General features: G+C 42.7%; 1 protein-coding gene across 2 annotated transcripts in view; it reads right to left on the bottom strand.

Moving 5' to 3' along the window:
* LOC131824529 (collagen alpha-4(VI) chain-like) overlaps positions 1–21,129 on the bottom strand; it is a 117,757-nt gene that overhangs the window by 84,796 nt on the left and 11,832 nt on the right. For both annotated transcript variants that reach the window (XM_059162579.1, XM_059162580.1), the window contains exons 3-7: positions 18,280–18,882; positions 14,015–14,620; positions 9,421–10,050; positions 3,192–3,737; positions 2,295–2,849 (exon numbers count right to left, since the gene is read on the bottom strand). In XM_059162579.1, the coding sequence (XP_059018562.1) occupies positions 2,295–2,849; positions 3,192–3,737; positions 9,421–10,050; positions 14,015–14,620; positions 18,280–18,882 (2,940 nt within the window). The remainder of the gene's footprint in view (positions 1–2,294; positions 2,850–3,191; positions 3,738–9,420; positions 10,051–14,014; positions 14,621–18,279; positions 18,883–21,129) is intronic.

The raw sequence follows: 21,129 nt of genomic DNA, 5'->3' as shown, positions 1-21,129 counted from the left end.
GATCCAGGGCTGAGCCATTATTTTTCCATCCCCTAAATAATACACTTTGTGCTAGGTGACCAAATGCTTCCAGAATTACCAAGACAGAAAATGCACTCCTTTATATAAAATCTTGATTTTGTTTTGACTTTTAAATCTCTAATTGAAATTCACCAAAAGGAGTTTTCACAGATGTAAATCCCATTTCTACATCAGATCTCATTTCAGAAAAAAAGGAATTTCCTTTCTGCAGTATGGTATATCATTCCAACACTTCTAATTTACATTTTCCCCCAGAAAATGTCAGTTGGCTTTATTCTGTAAATGCAAGAATATGCAAGCATTTTTTTTCCCCTTGTTAATGGAGAGAGTTGAACCTTGCCAGGTAATCTCTAAGGTCTTTATGATTCAGGTTTATGATTCTAGAATTCTAGAATTAATTAGGTTCCAGCCATTATTGAGGTGCTCAGCTAATTTTATCAAAAATTTAAAAGACAAATCTGAAGATGAATGTAAATCCTAATTTACTACATGGTACAAAATAATCTGGAAAGAGAAGTTAGAATCCTGTATCTCTTAGCATGCCTGGAATAATACTTAGGTACATATAAACAAACAAACAGAAATGGATTTTACGTCCTGAAAAATCTGAATTACATAATGCAGGACAACCCATAATCCATGCTTATTTAAAAAATAATTTCACATTTCCACTCTTTTCGATTGATTTCTGAATTCAGCAAGGACACGGCAAAGTGATATCCTTTATGCAGTAAAACAAAAATATCAATTTAATACTCAAGAAAATTAGCTCCAGCTTTCAACACCAAACTTCTGGAAAATCCAAACCTGGACTCCCATTATTTCCTATCGGCATTTCTTACCTCTTCCTTGCTTTTCTCATTTGGTAATTCGGTATCATAGTAATAGCATCTGCTTCACATGGAGCTGATGTAGAAATATTAGGCTTTATGGGTTTCATTATACACTCCTTTATAGGATTTCATACTATAATATACTTTACTATACTATACTACACTTTACTATGTATTACTATACTGTATTATACCATTGTATACCATCCTATGACATTCTATACTATATCATACTATACTAAACTCTTCTATACTATACTAACTTTCATGTTGCCTTACAATATCATACAATACTGTACTACACCACACTACACTATACTACTATACTACACACTATACTATACTACCCTCCTACTCGAAGTGTAATTTGAGTACCAGCAGGATCAGCATCACCTGGGAGCTTGTTAGAATTGCAGAATCCCACCCCAACCTACTGAATCAGAATCTGCATTTCAATGAGAGCTCCAGGTGATTCAAAAGCATATTCAAGTTTGAGAGGCCCTCTTCTGCTCTACCATGCTGTTCCAAAAAACAGTATAGAACAATACCTAGTATACAGACTCTAGAACAAGATGGCCTCAAGTTTAAATCTCGGCTGTGCTATTTACTTGGGCCAAATAACCTGATTTTGCTGTGCTTTAGTTTCCCCAACTGTAAAATACTATCTATTTAATAAGGTTATGTGAAGATTAAGTGTTTTAATATGTGGAGGCCAATGGAATCGCTCCTGGCACCAAAAAAAGACCATCTAAAGGTTAGCCATTCTGATTATAATGTGATTTGCTGGAGAATCTCACTCCCTCTGGATAAAAGGGAGAGTTGTCCATGAAGATATGATCTGGGTCAATGGCACGTTGTAAGGCAGGTCTTGGGGGAAGAGCAGACCTAGACTGTTGGGAGGAAGAACACCTGTCTCTGGACCTTATTGTTTAGGATAAAAACTCAAGGTGATAAAATGGTATTGAGGATGACCTCAGCCATAGGAAAGCTTCCTGGCAACAAAGTAGAGAGGCCTCTGTACAAAGCCACGTAGAAAAAGACCTGTTCAAAAGAGCGCGTATGTACCTGCTATTATTTTCTGCTTCTATTTTCCTTCTGGTATGCCCAAATCTTCAGTAAATTGTGTTTACAAATTCTAGTCTGGTTCTTCTATCTACAAGGAATAAACCTAAGAGTTGTAAGGACATTCTAGAGACAGACCTCTGAGAAGGGTCAGGCCCCTGGAGTCCAGAGTGGTGACAGCCATGAAAACGATTGAAAGAAACCCTAGGGAAAGGTGAACCACAGCATCAGGGGTTCAGGTCCACTGTCCTCCCCTCAGAGTGACCCTCCCTCCCTCCTCCGGCTAGAAGGATCAGTTTCATTTTATTAATAGAGACAACAGCATCCCTGAGACTTACAATGGGCTCCTAGATCAAATAACAACCCTCTGTCACTCACCTTGTGGAAGGCAGACCTTAAGAAGAATTTCCTTCTCCAAGTTCTGCAGGGACTCAAAATTCTCTTCATAGTATACTTTCTGTGGGTCATCAGTAATTTGCAAAAGCTGAGCACTTTTGGCTTCTCCCACCCCAATAGCAAAAATAATGATGTTCCTGTCCCTGAGAGCCTTGGCTGGCATGACTACATCATCCTGGGCAACCCCATCAGTGATCACAATCAAATACTGTTGAACATTGGGTCTCCCTCCTTTTGAACTGTCAAAAAAAGGCAGAGTGAAATTCAGGGCTTTCCCAGTGCGGGTGCCATCATTCATCTGCTGAATATTTGAGATGGCTCTGTGGATGTCCACCTTTGAGGAGTATCGGTCAAGCCTAAATTCTTCTCGGGGGGCTGAGCTGAACTGCAAAAGGCCAATCTGAATTTCATCAACACTAATATCAGCTTGGTTCACCATCCTCTTCACGAATCCCTTCATCTTTTCAAAGTTTTCCGGGGAGATGGATTCCGAACCATCTATCAGGAAGATAATATCAGCTTGCCTATTCTTACAGGCTGGGGACAAAAGGGAGAACAGAACATTACTCAGAGTCTGAAACCAATAAACTATAAGTCCCCAGGGACAGTCCAGGGTGGCATATAGACAACATGAAAATATTTTTAAAGGGGGCAAAAAAGGAAGCCAATGAGATATATTTTCTGTGACCCAGCACAAAGGAGGCACAGCTGATAAAGATAGAATCTAACCAGCTTATTTCATTCCAGGTAGTGGTCACTCTGTGTCCAACATTCACTTTTGGACCCCAATGAGTCCACACTTTGAGAATGAAGCCTATCTAATTAGATTTGATACATACACTTAGAGGGAAAGAGAGACTAGAAAGAAACAACGCTTACTCTCTGAGGAGCAGATGTCTTGTACCACATCTTTTTGGATGGCCTTCAAGGAATCAAACTCAGGCGTGAAAATCATCTTGTCTTTAGCTATCTCCTTGAGCTCCATAACATTAGCATTTTTTACTCCAATAGCATAAATGGTGACTCCATCTCTCCTCAATGCCTCTGCAGGCTCAGCCACTGGGTCCTCAGATTTACCGTTTGTGATGATGATGAGGTACCAAGGCACATTTCTGCGAGTGGTATTCGCAAAGACCTGAGCCATGCTGCTCAAGGCCTCACCAGTCATGGTGCCCCCTTTCTTCTGCTGGATGTCATCAATGGCTGCCTTCAGCCCTGACACACTGGAATACTGGTTGAGGATGAAATGAATATCAATTTCATCCGAGTACTGAACAACTCCAAACCGTACTCTGTCAGGCCCAATTTGGAACCTCTTTATGGCTTCCTTCATGAACATTTTCATTTCAAGAAAATTGTCATGGTTGATGCTGCTAGAGCCATCGACGAGGAAGTAAATATCGGCCCTCTCCATGTGTACACAGTCTAGACAATAAGAAGGAGCGACCTATTAGAATGGGGTGTGACATAGCCTGTAGCCAAAGCTGTTCATCCTGATCCCCACCCATAGGCCCTCAGCTCTCATTGTCCCCTTGAGAGCCAACAGCTTTCTACTGAAAGTACCCATGACTCTGTCTAAGGATATTGCTTGACCAGAAGCAAAACCAACTACATAGCAGGCAGGCCGCAATGCCTGGGCGTGAGTTTGGAAGCACCACCAACCAATGACTGAGAGGGGAGTAGTGGATACATACCCAGCTCCCTTGCCCTTTGGGTGGGACAGCTCTGAGGCGAACTCTACGCAATCTCCCTGAGTCCCCAGCAGAACTGAGCTCCAGCTGCCTACAGCAATTACCTCATTAATTCAGCCTCAGTTGGCTGCCTTCCTTTCCTTTCTCAAATCTCCAGCCCCCTACCATATTCCTGGGGGGCACCTCCCAGATAAATCACTTGCATCCATATCCTTGCCTCAGAGTCTGTTTCTCAGAGTCTGTTTCTGGTGAACCACACTTCAGACGTGAAGTAAGTAGTACTTGATATTTCTCAAATGGGGAAGTTGAGGGGTGCCTGGGTGGCTCAGTGGGTTAAAGCCTCTGCCTTTGGCTCAGGTCATGATTCCAGGGTTCTGGGATCAAGCCCCGCATCGGGCTCTCCGCTCAGCAGGGAGCCTGCTTCCTCCTCTCTCTCTACCTGCCTCTCTGCCTACTTGTGATCTCTGTCTGTCAAATAAATAAATAAAATCTTTTTTTAAAAAATGGGGAAGTTGAGGACAAGCCAGAGTAAAATAACAGGACATATTTGAAGTTAGGAATTTTCTGAGTATCCAATATTCCTGTGACCCATGCAAGTCAGCCCTCTTAAAATATAGGCAAAAGAGTATACTTGCTGAAACTTAATTAATTTAATATAAAATTTTCTGTTTTAAATGAGCCTTACTTAACTGAATCACTGTGTATGAAGGCTTAGACTCCAAAGGACAAAATGGTTCTACGTTTAGATCCTTTCTCAACCACTTGGTATCCAGGCTTGCCCCTTTGAGTCTCAATTTCCTAACCTGTCAAACGGCAATCTTAACACCTACTCAGTAAGATTATAGTGAGGACTAAATCAGATCATAGAAGAATAGCAGAGCTGATTATTAAAAATGAATAAGATCACCCATTGTCACACAGCAGATTCTTTAAAAAAAAAAAAAAAAAAAAAAAAGACACATTATTTTCTTCTTGCACCACTCAGAAAATGTGGTCCAGCCTTGTGTTTCTAATCTCTAGCCTCCCTTGCCCCAGGGAAAAATCAGGAGACTTTCCATGTTTCCTGGCTGGATGGGAAGTGGACTGAGGTGGCAGATGGGCTCCCTTGGTCAAGCCTTTCACTTGGAAGGACCTTGGTCTGCATGATACATGGGACACACTTATAAAGTATTTATTGTTTATCAGAATGAAGTTCAAAGGCAACTGGACACCCTGCACTATATCTGACAATTCTAGTCTAGCGGGGCAGATATTGGAAGGTGGTGTGACTTGGAAGGGTGTGGAAAATAGTTATCTACCTCTCTGGTAGAGTGTTTGTTGAATTCTTGGAGACTCAAGGGGAAGTTATAGAAAAAGAAGGCAGAAATGCAGAACTTACTAGAAGCCATCCATTCACTGATGACAGCTAGATGGCTTGCTCAAGTCTGCAAAAAAACATTATTGGGCAGGAAGAGGCATCTCTGGACCCAGCCCCAGGCAGCAGTAGTCCAAAGAAGCTCCACTGCAGCGCAGGGCCTTTGCATAGTCCAAAGGATCCCAGAGCCCTAAAAAGTGTCTGGCACTATACATTCATGCCAATCTTGGCAGATGGAACTTTGAGGCAAGAGGGAAGAGAGAGAATAACTTTTATAGTCTGGACACTGTTATGCTTCCATATCTATCACATATACAAAATGCTTAGCAGAGTCTGCCACAGAGCTGATGAGTAATAAATGGCAGATATTATAGTCATGATCTTATAAGACATTGTAAGTCATGATCTTATGGTCATCTGGGACAGATTTCTGGTAAAATTGCCCCAGCTTCCATTTACCTCTAACCACTCTAGATTTTGGACTGATTTTCCTGATTTCAGGTTTCATTTTAGCTGTTATGCTGTCTATGAATTAGAAAAGAGAAATGGAGGCTTCTTCTCCCCTTCTCCCCTACAGATTATAGGGAGTGGGTGCCCAAGGAAATGAAATTCATAATGATTTTGTTTCTCATTCCCATAACAGAGAAAGGGACCAAAAATACATGCCAAAGTGAAAGATGGGAATTTATTTAGATATTTTAAATCTCTAGACCTCGGCACAAGTAATGCAAGAAATTACAAGATTATTTATTGATTGTTTAAAAAAAAAAAAAAGCTAAGTGATTTTCCCCTGAAGATATAATCACAGCCTTGAATTTTAAGTTAATTATCTGCATTTCAAGTAGTCAACTTCTTTCTATTATCCTGATTTGAATCTTAGAAATATTAGCATGGGTGGACAAAAATAGAGAAATGAACAGACACAAAGATACTTAGGGTAGCTGGTAAGTGGAAAATTAGGGACTTAAAATTCAGGCACTTTCACTCCAAGGTGCATATACTTAACTGCTATGTTTTCTCTGGTGGTTTTTTTTAAGGATTTTATTTATTTATTTGACAGAGAGAGATCACAAGTAGGCAGAGAGTCAGGCAGAGAGAGAGAGAGAGAAGCAGGTTCCCCACCGAGCAGAGAGCCGGATGTAGGGCTCAATCTCAGGACCCTGAGGTCATGACCTGAGCCAAAGGCAGAGGCTTAACCCACTGAGCCACCCAGATGTACCTCTCTGGTGTTTTTTTGAAACTGCATACATAGCAAGAGCTCTCCTAACAAACTTCCTCTTAAGCAGCTCACCAGGTTACTGACTTCTTCCCTTTCTCTAGTCACACATGTGCAACTGCCCCTCAGAACAATGTATTACTTAAAATAGAACCCCTGGAAGATTTTACGAGTTACCAAGCACATTTAGGTATAGCTTTAAGAAAAACACATACTGGCAACAGGCCTTTGCGGGAAAGGACAACATACAATCTTGAAGCTGAGCAGCTGGGAATGCCTCGCCAGCTCAGAGTGGAATCCGCCTGCTTCCCTTTTCTGTTATCTCCCTTTTCTCCTCCCAAAAGTGCCTGTTGTTAGTTAGAGGAGTCCTTTGAATGTGCTTGTTTAACTATAAAGTTTGCCCTCCTTCTTGTTTGTCCGCAAGACATGTGACTAATGTTTGACCTTCATTGGCTCTTTTGTTGGTTATTGTTTCTACCTAATAAAAGTGAGACTGTGGAGTTGCTCGGGGCAGCAGTCTTTTCGACTGTTGTCCCCTGCTCCCTTTCTCTTGCAGCCAACTTGTTTGTGCCTAATTCTTCTCCTGTTCGCAGGCTGGAAGCAGCACACATGAATGATGCTCCCACAATACACTGAGTGCCCTCCCCATGGGACCCCCAAGGGTAACACAACACAGTTCTGCTTAACTCAGTGGAAGATGTGAAAATTAATAAAGGGAGGCTTCTCTAAAATGGAGATGGCAGAGCGGAAAGGGGAACTCTCATGCCCTACCACTTGTCCATTTCAGTCCCCAACAGAAGACTCCTCAGCAGGAAAGAAAGGATTATAGCCCCAACAGGAAAAGAATGAATAATGCATCTCCTAAACGAAATCAACTATCCCAGCAACTCAGCCAAGGGGAAACTGCCATCACTCTGAGCTCTTGCATTTTTCTAATGGACTTTCATTCAAAACAATCCCTCCCAATTTCTTTCTTCCCAATAAAATAATATTCTTCTCCTTTTTTTGTTGGACTTACCTACTGTTATTACTATAGCTTGCCTGTCCCGAATCGCAGTTCTCTGCCATTCCCAATTTAACCCATTTTTACTGGTGAAGTAACTGACTGTTTTATTTATAAAGTCAACAAAGAATAAGCCTACCAAGAATAATGTGGGTTTATACTCAGCCTATGTATGGCAGTTTTGTTACTACAATTACACAACAAATCAAATATTGTACAAATCAATAGGATGTGAGCGTAAATAAAAGAGGTTTATTATGTCTATGAAAACCAGACTAACTGCTTAGACAAGATCCAACAACGCAAATTGTTTTAAAGGAAATTGTTGGTGTACCAGATAGCACTACAAAAACTGAATTTTTGAGACTATCAAAAATCAAGATTCTATACTCAAATTGTTTCAAAAGTGGCTAAGTTTTCTTCCCACTCTAAAGAAACTAGAAATTAGGGGCACCTGAGAGGCTCAGTGGGTTGAGTCTCTCTGCCTTAGGCTTAGGTCCAAATCTCAGGGTCCTGGGATCGAGCCCCATATCAGGCTCTCTGCTCAGTGGGGAGCCTGCTTCCCCCATTCTCTCTGCCTGCCTCTCTGCCTACTTGTGATCTCTCTCTGTCAAACAAATAAATAAAATCTTTTTAAAAAATAAAGAAACTAGAAATTACACAAACTATACTATTGGATGTTTGATGAAGAAAACATACGGAAATCCAATCAGCGGGGCTCATTTTCAAAGAAGCCTTGGCTCTACACAAAAGACTGGCAAATTAATGTTCATTTACATGTTAAGTTAAATTTTTTTAATTTCAAGAACGTTATCTTTTTAGAAATCGTGTTCTACTTCAAGAAAGTTAAGATTCAGTAAATCCATACTTACATCCCTAAGGCTTCTACTGTAAATTACATATTACATATATTTTCATCAAACTGATTAAAAAGGGGCACCTGGGTGGCTTAGTGGATTCAGTGTCTGCCTTCAGCTCCGGTCATGATCTCAGGGCCCTGAGACTGAGTCCCACACAGGACTCCTTGCTCAGCAGAAAGTCTGCTTCTCAGGCGCCTGGGTGGCTCAGTCACTCTACCTTCTGCTCAGTTCCTGATCTCAGGGTCCAGGATCAAGCCCCACCCCCTCCCTGCCCAGCAGGGAGCCTGCTTCTCCTTCTCCCTCTCCCTCTGCCCCTGCCCTTGCTGTAGTCTCTCTCTGTCTCTCTCTCACATCCTTCTTCCCTTCTCTCTCCCTCTCTCTCTCTCAAATAAATAAATAAAATCTTTTAAAAAATTTTTTTAAAAAGTAAAGAAAGTCTGCTTTTCCCTCTCCCTCTGCCTGCCACTCCCCTTGCTCTCTCTCTCTCTGTCCAACGAATAAATAAAATCCTTTTTAAAATAAAAAATAAAAATAAATTTTAAAAACTAATAAAAGGGATGAAGGCTAAGATAGGATGAGAAAGGAATATTCACTTTTTCTTCATATTCTTTTGCCCTGTTTGGAATCAAAACAAAAATAAATTTTGTGGGTTTTTTTTTTAAAGATTTTATTTATTTATTTGACAGAGAGAGACACGCAAAAGAGGGAACACAACGAGGGGAAGTAGCAGAGGGAGAAGTAGGCTTCCCACTGAGCAGGGAGCCCAATGCTGGGCTTGATCCCAGGACCCTGGGATCATGACCCGAGCTGAATGCAGACACTTTATCGACTGAGCCACCCAGGCACCTCCTTTGTTCTTGTTTTTTAATAAACTGACTCCAAAATCTTTCCTTTGTTGAGGAGTAGAGGAGGCAGGTATGTGGAACAAGCAGAGTGAAGGTATTTAAAAAAAAAAAAAATCAAATTTGGAAAAGGTTCTCCTACCTTCTTGCAGATCCTTGCCCATCCCAGAAAGGGAAACGCTTCTGTCCACAGTCTCAGGGCAGAGCTGGTTCTTAATCTTGTTTCCCACAACAGAGAGTTGCAGAAAAGATTCCAGCAAGATGACATGCTTCCAAGGAGGATATGACGCTATAGTCTCCAGGTCCTTACTCTCTGAGGCAAGGTGGGTGCCCACCCCATAGATGATAACCCCTGCCTTACGGAGGAGTGAAGCTGGCTTGGACAACTCATCTTGGGAGAAGCCTTCTGTGATGACCACCGCCATCTGCTGCACACCGTGCTTGGACCGCCCGCCCTTTTCCTCAATGAAAACCTGATTCCTTAGGAACTCCAAAGCAGCTCCAGTCTGGGTCCTTCCACTTCTTCTCCGGTAGGTTAATTTGTCCAAATACTCCAAGATTTGGGCTGGGTTCTGAAATGCATCTAAGGAAAACTCAAGTCGTGGTTTCTCACTGTAAAAGACCAAGCCAATTCTCACACCATCTGGATGAACGTTTAGAGAGCTGACAGTGGTCTTTAAGAAGTTGACAATTTGTTGGAAATTTGATTGCCTGTCCCAACTGAATTCCTCAATGAGAAAGACCAAATCAGTGGAGATAGTTGTCGGACATGCTATAAACAAAAACAGAAAGAAGGACTTTAGCATGAGAACAGAGTAATAAAGACAATATACTCATTTGGTATCATGCTATATTTTTATGTTGTACTATGCTATCTTTTTATATACTGTAATAATATATTTAGTATTACAAACTCTAAAAGTATATCATACTAATTTATATGAATGGGTTTTAGAATTTAGTGGAAGTCTTTATGAGCAGTATTTGGCATGATAGTCAAAGAACATCACAGGTTTCATACTTATCACAGAATTTTTCACTGGGAAGAGTATTCACATCACTTGCAAAATATGTAAATATGTGAATATCCACAAGAAGTGCTTTAAGATCAATTTCTCAATTTGTCAATGTCCATTAGAAACATCTGAGCCTGCCTCGACTAGTTTTTTTTCCCCCCTTTTTTTCCCCCACTGAATCAAATTCTCTATTATAGGCCTAAAACCTCCTTGACTTCATAATTTTTCCTCTCAGTACACATACAAATAAGAGATTGTGACTATTAACTTGTGCATCTTTCTCTGATAAATCTCATGTCACTTCAACAGAGACAACATGAAATGTTGCGATTGCCTATGAAAAGTCTTTGTCCACAAATTGGGCTAACTGACTTTTTCATTCTGCTATAAAAGAGCCTTTTCTTGAACCTACCTCAAATGGGAGCATGGAGCTGTACCTGCCTAAACTCCCTTCCAAGGGAGTGCAGACCCTCCCTCCAAATTTAAGATTTTGCCTGCCTAACGCAGGGAAACCCACTGTGTCCACATACATATAAGAACAGAAACCTCCCTAACACAAACCAAAATCACCCATGCAAAAGGCTGAAGCCAAGGTATAGAGAGTGGAGTCCTGTTAAATAATGTTTAGAGAGAGGGTGCCTGGGTGGCTCAGTGGGTTAAAGCCTCTGCCTTCAGCTCAGGTCATGATCCCAGGATCCTGGGATGGAGTCCTGCATCAGGCTCTCTGCTCAGCAGGGAGCCTGCTTCCTCCTCTCTCTCTGCCTACTTCTGATCTCTGTCAAATAAATAAATAAAATCTTTTTAAAAAAATGTTTAGAGAGACAATAATCACCTTTTGACTCACCTTTGGCCTCTCATGATCCTGTGATTTCCCTTTTTTATAAAGACCCTCAAATAATCCTAGATTTAAAGAGTGTTGCCCCCTGATTTTGCCAAATCTAAAACATGTTCTATAGAAACTCCAAAGCATCTTTGACTTCTCCCTTCCTTGATCTGCTGGTACCAAGTGCTATTACAGATGACCCTCGACCAACATGGGTTTGCCCTATGATGGTCCCTTATACACATGGGATTTCTTTTTAAGAGTTGGCACCAAAAGCCACAAGGCATTTATTTACAACTGCCCACCCAAGTCTCTAGGGACACAATCAAAGGTGCCTACTAGCTTCTGAGTACGAGGGAGGCCCGCCAAGGCTGTCAGCAGCCCCTGGGGCCCTGGGACTCGGTAGGGCTGCAGGTTGCCCTGTGTGCCCATGGGGTGGTTGGGTAAAGTGCCAGGGTTGGGGCAGGAGGCTGGGCTGACGCAGAGGAAAATGCCTAGAGGTCAGGGACAGCACTGGGCAGGAAACCCTGAGCTCCTGGTGTACCCACACCCTCTCACTTGGCTCTCCACACACCAGGGTCTCAGACAGACTCTTTCCATTGTGGTGCTCCTCCCCTCCACCTTCCAGAAGCCAGTGCACTCCTAGTGGGCCACATCTGCCCAAGTCCACAGGCTAGTGCTACATTCCCAGGCCAATAGAACATCTATACTACACCTCAAGGTTACTGCCACCAGCCACAGGCCCACCTGGCAGCTGCCTCCACGAACTGGAAACCACCAGGCTGTAGGACATCGCCATCTCCATGCCAAGCCTAACCTGTGCAGCCCTGGCTCAGCCTGCCTGTATGCGGATTTGTTGCAATAAATGTATGTACAGTACTATAAAAGTATTTTCTCATTGTTATGATTTTCTTAATAGCATTTTTCTCTTTTCTGGCTTACTTTATTGAAGAATGCAGTATATGATACATATAACATACAAAAATGTGTTAATCACTGTTTAAGCTATCTGTAAGCTTTCTGATCAACAGTGTGCTATTAGCAGTTATGTTTGGGGAAAGTCAAAATTTATATGGAGACTTTCAGCTGTTGGGGTGGGGTAAGGGCCCCTAACTCCTGAGTTGTTCAAGGGTCAACTGTATTTTTCTTTCAAGTTGTCTTCAAGATTCATTCCTTTTCCTCATTATCAGAGCCAGCATTGCTCTTGACCCAAGTAACTCCTCCATATGTGATAAATGACAGCTCAGATTTACAGTCTTCCTGAGTCTGAGGTGTCGTGTGGAACTCAGCCTGCCTTTTGAAGCCTTCATTTAAGACCATTTTGGTTATTTTTCCTGCCTAAAAGCCTACAGTTACTTCCCAGGTCCTTTAGGACCGTTGGGGTCCATCCTACCTGATCAGTCTCATCTCTCAGTACCTCTCATTACCTCTCACTACCCTCCCCCTCCTCCAATCGGCTCCATTTTTTCATTTTCTTCCACATTTATCCAGCCTATTTCCACTTCCGCTTTCCACTTACTGAAGGTCTTCCCCTTACCAAGAAGGCTCTTCCCTTTTCTCTATATATTATTGATGGACCAACACAATTCTGCCCAGGTCAGATTCTCCATTACCCATGCCCCTTTTATTCTACTTCAACTTAATGTAATGTCTTTAAGGTGCTTCTTAGTTCCTTATTATCTGTGCTTGGATTTTCCTCATCTTGTCTCACATGTGTTGGTCTCTCTGACTATAAAATGCAAAGGACTTTCAAGCTCTACATGTTGAGAGGTCTGGGCAGAGCTCTGATAATTCAGAGAAAGAAGGGATTTATCATTTCTGTTGTGAAGATCAACCAGAAGCTCTGCCAAGAAGATAACAACTAAAAGATGAAGTTTTGCCTGTGGGCATCTAGGCTGGTGATCTAATGCATTCAAGGATAGAAATAGTGGTGGGAAAGTATGGCACGTATAGAGCAAATGGTGAGTGGTTCAGTTTGGCTAATGGTTAGAACATATAAAGGGACTTAGCAGGACATAAGGTTCAGTGGTTCTCATCCCCAGGGGACATTTTGAAATATATGAGAATATTTTGAATTGTCCTTGGAGATGCTGTTGGCAGGGACCAGGAATGCTAGACCTCTGACAGTGAATAGTACAATCCTACACTATGAATGTCCTCCCTCAAAATGTTAATAACACCTTCCTTGAGCATTTTGAACACCAGCTTCTTTGGGGAGAAGTCTGAATTCTCCTTCTCCTAGAAAATGCATATGGTAACTTGAATTATTGTTCAGAGATATTAACTCCCTGCATCTCACTTCCATGGGAGAAATATACTTTCTTATTCCATTGATGATGACATGACTATATGACTTGCTTGGTGAATGGGATGTTAGCAGATGATGAAGCAGAGGTTTTAAAAGTGCTTATGTAATTAGGTTTTCTCTCTTGCACCCCTGCAGTTACCATGGAAATAATATGCCCAAACTAGCCTAGTAATTACAGGAGGAAGATGAGAGCTATGGAGCAGAGCCAAATGTAGATCAACCAACCCTCAGCCAAATCTCAAATCTGTGAAAAAGCCCAGGGAAGATCAGAAAAACCATTCAGTTGAGCCCAACAAAGATCAGTTGATCCCCAGCAGATCAGCAAAAATAAATGATTCTTTTTGGCCACAGACTTTTTGGATGGCTTCTTCTGCAGCCTCACTGTGATCGTAGTTAACTAACACATGGCATGTGCCTGAGGAAACCCCATGCCGCCGCCTCTTCCCCATCCACTGGTGCTGGTATCCCTGTACTGAGGAATCCAGAATTCTCCCCTTCTTTGCTATTCCCCAGAGTTTCTTTTTTTCTTTTCTCCCCTAGAGTTTCTGAGACCTCCCAGTGGCTGACACATGTAGGGACCAAATCTTACCTACTACAGGCTCCTTCTCAGATGCAATCCCAAACCCAGGCTGCCTGGTCCCTTGGATCACCACACCCACATCCTGCATCAACTGTCTGACTCCATCTTGTCCTTCCATCTCATATACAAGGGGTGGGGTTGCCATCCCCTCCAGTTCTCTCCTGTCGAAGTCCTGGACACCCACAGACATGACTTTCACGCCTTTCTCCCTCATTTTCTGTGCAGCATCCCAGAACTCATCCTCAGATCTGCCTGAGGTCATGACCACTGCATACTGGGGAACACCCTGGAGAAACCGGCTTCCCGCTGCCTCCTGGAAGAAGGTCTGATGAAGGTATCGCAGGGCTTTGCCTGTCCTTCTGGAGCCACCTCGGGGTAAAAAGCGGTCACGGATGTGAGCAGTCATCTCATCCCGGGTCTGGTAGGTATTGAGCAAAAATTCAGTATGACCTTGACCACCATACTGAGCCAGCCCAATCTGGTACTTGTTCCTGCCAACATCCAGGAGGTCAACCACTCTGGAGATGAAATTCTGCATCCACTGGAAAGTGGCCCATGATGTGCCCTGTGAGGTGTCGGCAAGAAAGACCACATCTGCATAAACCTGGGAGAATTCTGGAATTGAAAAGAGGAGGAAGAAGGCAAAGACATAGAAGAGAAAGTAAATCAAATCAAGATCTCATGAAAACTGAATACAAGGATGCAGGAAATATAAGAAGGAGAGGTGCTGTATTTATGTAACAATGTACATATTCTACTTCACCTCCTCAGTGTGAGCCTTTCACAAGACTCTCTCCCTCTTGCACCCTGCTGCCTTTGTTGTCTGTTTTATTACACTGAAGCACCTCTTGCCTACTCTTCTTCCACCAACGGAAGAGGCAAGGGAAATGGACATATATGGAGGAGTTATTTTGTGTTAGCTATTTTTATACTCATTTGATTTAGTCTCCAAAAACCATCCTACTAGGCAAGTGTTATTATCTTCACTGTACAGATGAGAACATTGATGTGAAGAAGTAAAGCTGCTTGTCCACACTCACCTAACTAGAAATTGGCACAGGCAGGATCAAGAACATAGGTCTTCGGGACTTCTTCTGGACAACATGGCAAGACATCCTTTTCTATCCATGAAGACTGTGCTCATTGTTCAACCCCCAGCTCTGAGGTTCCTTCACCTAGGAAGTGAAGTGCCCCCAGGTTCTCCAGTGATGGCAGTCAGCTCATTCTCCTGCCTTCCCACTACACTCAGTGTGTCCTAGCTCTTACTGTATTTAGGTGTCCTGGTCAGAATATTAGGCTTTGACACCCCTTCTTACCTTTTATCTTACCCTCCACTGTGGAGCACAGAGTCTGAAGAATGCTTCCTGAGAAATCCAGAAGGGTGTTAAAGTTTTCAATGTTGAAGAGATACTTCTCAAATGGCTCACTAGCTATTTTTTCCAATTCCTGGATATCCTGAACATTGACCCCTACCACATACACAACCACTCCATCTTCTTTTAATTTGTTGGCTGCCTCCTGGACTTCATCATTTGACTCCCCATCTGTCACCAGGATAACTATCTAAGGAACCCTGTCCTTGGCCCGGCTGCCAGCTGCCTCAGTCAAATAGCATATCCTGATAAACTCCAGGGCACTTCCTGTGTTTGTGCCTCCTGTACAGTAGGGAAGATTCTGGATCTGCTCCAGGACCACACTCTTCAGAGGGTACTGGTTCAGCTGAAAGGCTGGGTATATGTTGTCATTATACTGAGCAAGTCCCACTCGGACCTGGTCACTGGTGATGTCAAGCCCCAAAACCACAGAATAAAGGAAGTTCTTCACTTTCTGGAAGTTCTGGGGTCCAATGCTGGTTGAGCTGTCTACTAGGAAGACAATGTCTGCTAGGACTGCCTCTCTGCAAGCTGCAAGAAGGAAGACAAAATCTTGGAGTCATTCAAAATGCTTGGAACTAATGGGGCAGAATCATATACAGAAAGGAGAGTAGGGCCAATCAGACTATACTCTGTGGCCTTCAGACACCCAAAATTATAATGCTCAGAGAAGTAACAACATTCCCTGTGCCTTTCCTTCCCTCAACTCCATCATCTCCCGAGGGTTCTGTCTTGTTCTACCGATATGTCCAATCTTGGAACTCACTTGGACATCCCTTGAATCTCATAAAGAAGAAAACCCCTTCTTTAAAGGGGTATATGTAGCAGTATGCTGAGAAAGGAGTTGTCCTCTTTCCAGTGATAATAAACTTCATCTCTACAAGTGTGCTGGTACCAACAGGCCAAAAAGCTGGAATGTGTCCTGTGTTTCATTATATACATCATTGTATCTCCACCACATAGAGCCTTGTGATCTATTTATCAACCACCTTTCAAAGACTTGGTTTTCTTCTCTACAGCACTGAAATCTTTATACCAGCCCTCACACTCTCAAAAGGTTGTTTTGAGGATAAAATAAGATAATCTACTGTAGCAGACATTATTTGTGCTCTGCCCAGGTTCTTTTGAATTCCTTTTCACCATTTTTGTGCTCTGATCGTTGGACTTCCCTTCAGCTGTTGGGAGCTGTTTTGCCTACTCTATATGAAAGCCTAGCTGAAGCATAATTTATATTCCTGAGTTTTCCTGTAGAATCAAGCTAAAACTACCCTTCGCTTGCCTGAGATTACATTCTTCCTTTCTTTCCTCTACCTCTCTGTCTTGCACCCCCCCCACATCCTTACCAATCTCTTGGGAGCACTTCCATAATAAATAATGTATATCCAAATCCTTGCCTCAAGCTCTGCTTCTGGGGAATGCAATCTACAACACTTGTCCTATTGGAATGGATCTGGTCTTAAAAACCTGGGACCAAATCCTAGCTGTGCCATCCAGTTATGTTACCTTTGCCCTCAGTTTCCTCACTTAAAAAATACAAATAATAATACCAGTTGCCTCACATATCTATGTAAAAGTAAATACTAATTACCCTACATATCATACACATCCCATGGGTCTAACAAAGAATCACCTTGCATATGTATCTATCAGTCAGAAGGGCAATGTAAACAAGTTTGTCAAATAGTATAGTACCAAGAAAATGGTATTTAATATTACTAGGTATTTAAAACCTTTTTGTAAACCCTAGAGTGATACAGAAAAACAAGGTATATGATTTGGCTGTACAAATGCAATACTACCACCACACACCTGCAGCAACAAATGGGTAAAAAGCTTCAACACTACTTCCAATTTACCTACCTTATGTAGAAATGCCAAAATAATGAATAAGTAATGAAGGCTTATCCTCTTTGATGAAAACCACCAGCAAGCTTCTCTTCCTCTGTTCAAAGTTCCTTTCTTTCTCATAGAATTAAGTAATAAACTCCTAAAGGATTTCTGCAAGTCTCTACCCCATCACCACCAACAGGAGTGCAAAGCTAATGACAGTTAGATCATCATGGCTAATGGCCATACTGCTATCACCTCTGATGGGCTGAACACTAGGATAAGCACCCGACTTACATAATTTTATTTAATGACTTCAACAACTCTCTGAGGCAGGTACTACCACTCTAGGAAGAAAATTTAGATTCAGGGAGATAAAGTAACTTGTTCGAATTGACACCGTTAAGAAGTGGAAGACTGGGATTTGAGCCCAGACCTTACTTTTCCCTAAATTCATCCTCATAACCAATACTTTATACCAACACAGTGGCAATAAAATAAGCAAGCTTCCTGGAGGGTCTACTGCTGCTCTCTCTTCCTCAACCCCCCACCCAGGCAACATGGATAAGTTAATCCAGGAAGAATATCATTCTAAGAACAAATATTCTTCCTCCAAAACCAACTTCCAATACATCTGCTTAGAGAACCAGCATATGGCCCACAGGATTTATTTAAAAAGTTGCTAAGTCTCGGGATGCCTGAGTGGTTCAGTGGGTTAAGCCTCTTCCTTCAGCTCAGGTCATGATCTCAAGGTCCTGGGATCAAGTCCTACATCGGGATCTTTGCTCAGGGGGAAGCCTGCTTCCCTTCTCTCTCAGCCTCTCTGCCTACTTGGAATCTTTCTGTCAAATAAATAAATAAAAATCTTTAAGAAAAAAAAAAAGTTGCTAAGTTTTTGGTCAATGATTGGAGAGGAGCTTTGAGTACAAATAGTTTAGTGAGATTGTAATATTAAAATTCAATGTCCACACAAATGGAAAACAAGGATAGTGGGAGAGATGAAGAAGAGATAAAGCTTTGAGTCCTGTGACTTCTAGATTAGAAACAAGAAGGGGAAATTGAAATTCTCTGTACCTGGAAAGCTGTCATCAGCAGGTGGAACTGCCTTTGCCAAAGTATTGCACAGCTGTTGCCGCAGCTTCTGAGCGTGACTGCCCAGATCAGAGAATTTGGGAACAAAAGAAGAGAACTTCTCCTCCGGACTGCTCGCAATCTCCTTGAGCTCCGCCAAAACTGCATCTTTGACACCAACGGTAAAAATATGGACGCCGGCCCTCTTCAGGGCCTCGGCGGCTTCCCGCACACGGTCCTCAGCGGGGCTGCTGCTGATCACCATGGCCACCTGAGGCACATCCTGGGTTGCCCGACTCCCTGCTGTTGTCTGGAAGTGCTCATCTAGAAGGACCTGCAGGGCCAGGCCCAACCTGTGGCCCCCAGGCCTAAATTGAAAGCTCTGAATTTGTTTCAACACATCGCTTTTGCGGGGGTAAGAGGAAAGTAGGAATTCGGAGTGGAGCTGGTCGCCGTATTGAGCCAGCCCCACGCGGATGGACTCTTTGCTGACATTGAAGCTGTTTACCATGATGTACAAGAAGTTCCGCATGCTGCGGGTATGTTGGGGGTTGATGTTGGCGTCCACTAGAAACACGACATCTCCCACGGACGCCTCCCTGCAGACTGGAGAAGAGAGTCAATTCAAGATAAAACAACACAAAATTGACAGCTACCACTTGTTGCCGTCACAGCCCACAGATCTGCCTGCACAGCTCTTTGACAATAGCTAATATGCACAGCCTAAGCGTATCGTCAACTTCCTTTGTCTCCTCGTGGCCACCATCTACCCTTGTTCACCAGCCACTCTGTTTCATTTCAACAGATATCTGATCCCTTCAGTGAGATCCCTGACTATGGCTCTCCACCCATCCCTTAAATTTAATAAAAGAAAATACTTTTGACCAGTAGAGGATGTGTTGTTGCCCCACCTAGATCTTTGCTGGCTGGCACACCTGTGCCCCAGCTTCTACAAGTGCTAGAGTTAACTGCTCCCCTCTGACACTTTGTCTAGAGACTTGTCCTTGGCTGTAGTGAGCAGAGCAACCACATCTGGAGACATCTGGAAATTTATACCACCTTGGTGGCCAATGGTCGATCATATGGTGTCACAAGTACCTGGCCCCCTTGCCTTGACTGAAAAAACTCCGGTGTCATTTATGTTCCAGCATCTTCCATGGCTCAGGCCAAGGCTGGATATTACCTGAGATTACGTCCTTGCTTGGCTTCTTCACCCCCAGCCTATCTTATTTCTCTTATTCCCTTACAGGTTGTTCTAAAGAGTATTCCCTCACAATAACATGTTCACCAAATCCTTTCCTCAGGCTCTGCATCTAGAGAACCTGACCTAAGACCTCTGCTTTCTAGCTTTGACCCCTGGCATTCCTTAGCTACCACCAGCCCCTTTCAGTATTATCTTCTGGCATTACCATAAGTGTGGCTCCCACTTGTCCTTTGGCTCCCTAAACTCAAGCCTGCACTGTACAACCACATCTCCCAAACCCAGTTCTAACCCCAGAAACCACAACCCCAACAGTGACCAGAGGGAGTGTCACTCCAGCTGGGCCCACCCTGGCCTCCAGCATGGAAAGGATCAGACACCAGGTGGCTGCAGGACTGGGGCCAAGAGCTCATCTTTCTGCTTCTCAGATTGCATCTTTCTATGATAAGGGTTTGATCAGATGACCTGGTCTCTTCCAACTCAAACATTGCACTGCTCTGGCAAAAAGTAAACGCATGGATTGAACACTGTGCTTGTGGGGACCAAAAGAAAGGAAGAGGTGATTATGATCTCCCTGTTCATCAGTAACTGGCATGACTGTTCCCCCCACACTTGGCAACATGATTGCCCATGATGATGGTAGGAGAATCCATGAATCAGCAATAAGAGAGAAGAGAAACAAAACAGAAACTAGCTGAAGAGGATGTTAGTTTCAAGTGGTTCAACAATCAGAGGATGATTATGCCACACTGATTAAATACATCTTGTATTTGATCTTGTGTCTGGAGGGTTAAAATACTGGCTGGGCCTGGCCCTGTACATACTGTCACCTCTCCACTTGGCTCTCCATGGTCCAGGCTCCTTAGTCCAAGTTCTCACAGCTGCCATGTGTCCCCTACATGCTCTTCCATCTGCTGAGTTTCTTTCTCTCTCTTTCTTTCTTTTTTTATTTTTTGATAAATCCTCATAGAATCGTGTTCATTTTTCCCATTTTTTAATGTAACATTCATCAATTTGCTTATTCAACTAATAGCAATCGCCCCAACTAGACAGTGGGCTCTGTGCAGACAGACACCCTATCTTTTGTTTGTTTGTCCATCACTCAGGTATCTAGCATAGTCACCAAAAAAAATATTCAAGGAAGGAAATATTTGGAAAAGAAGGGAGGACAGAGGAAGGGAAAAAGGGAGAAGATATCTCTTATAAGAATGGAAATATTGAAAATTAATGAAACCAAATAAGGGAATCAGAAAATTTTAGAGCTAGAAAGAACCCTATGAGATTATAGAATACAATACCATAGCCACTAGGTACATGTGGTGATTGAGCACTTGGAATGTAGCTAGCACAAATGTGAAAATAAATTTAAATTTTTACTGAATTTTAATCTAATTTAAATAGTCACATATGGCTAATGGCCACCGTATTGAAAAATGCAGGTATAGGGGTGCCTGGGTGGCTCGGTCCAATAAGCATCTGCCTTTAGCTCAGATCGTGATCCCAGGGTCCTGGGATCGAGTTCAACCCACATTGGGCTCCCTGCTCAGCAGCTAGTCTGCTTCTCCCTCTCCAACCCCCTCTCCACTCCCCTCCCTGTTTGTGCTCTCTCACTCTCTCTCTAATAAATAAATAACGTTTTTTAAAAATGAAAA

This window comes from Mustela lutreola, chromosome 2, assembly GCF_030435805.1.
Source record: "Mustela lutreola isolate mMusLut2 chromosome 2, mMusLut2.pri, whole genome shotgun sequence".
Lineage (NCBI taxonomy): Eukaryota > Metazoa > Chordata > Mammalia > Carnivora > Mustelidae > Mustela > Mustela lutreola.
This window is presented reverse-complemented; position numbering and strand designations above follow the sequence as displayed.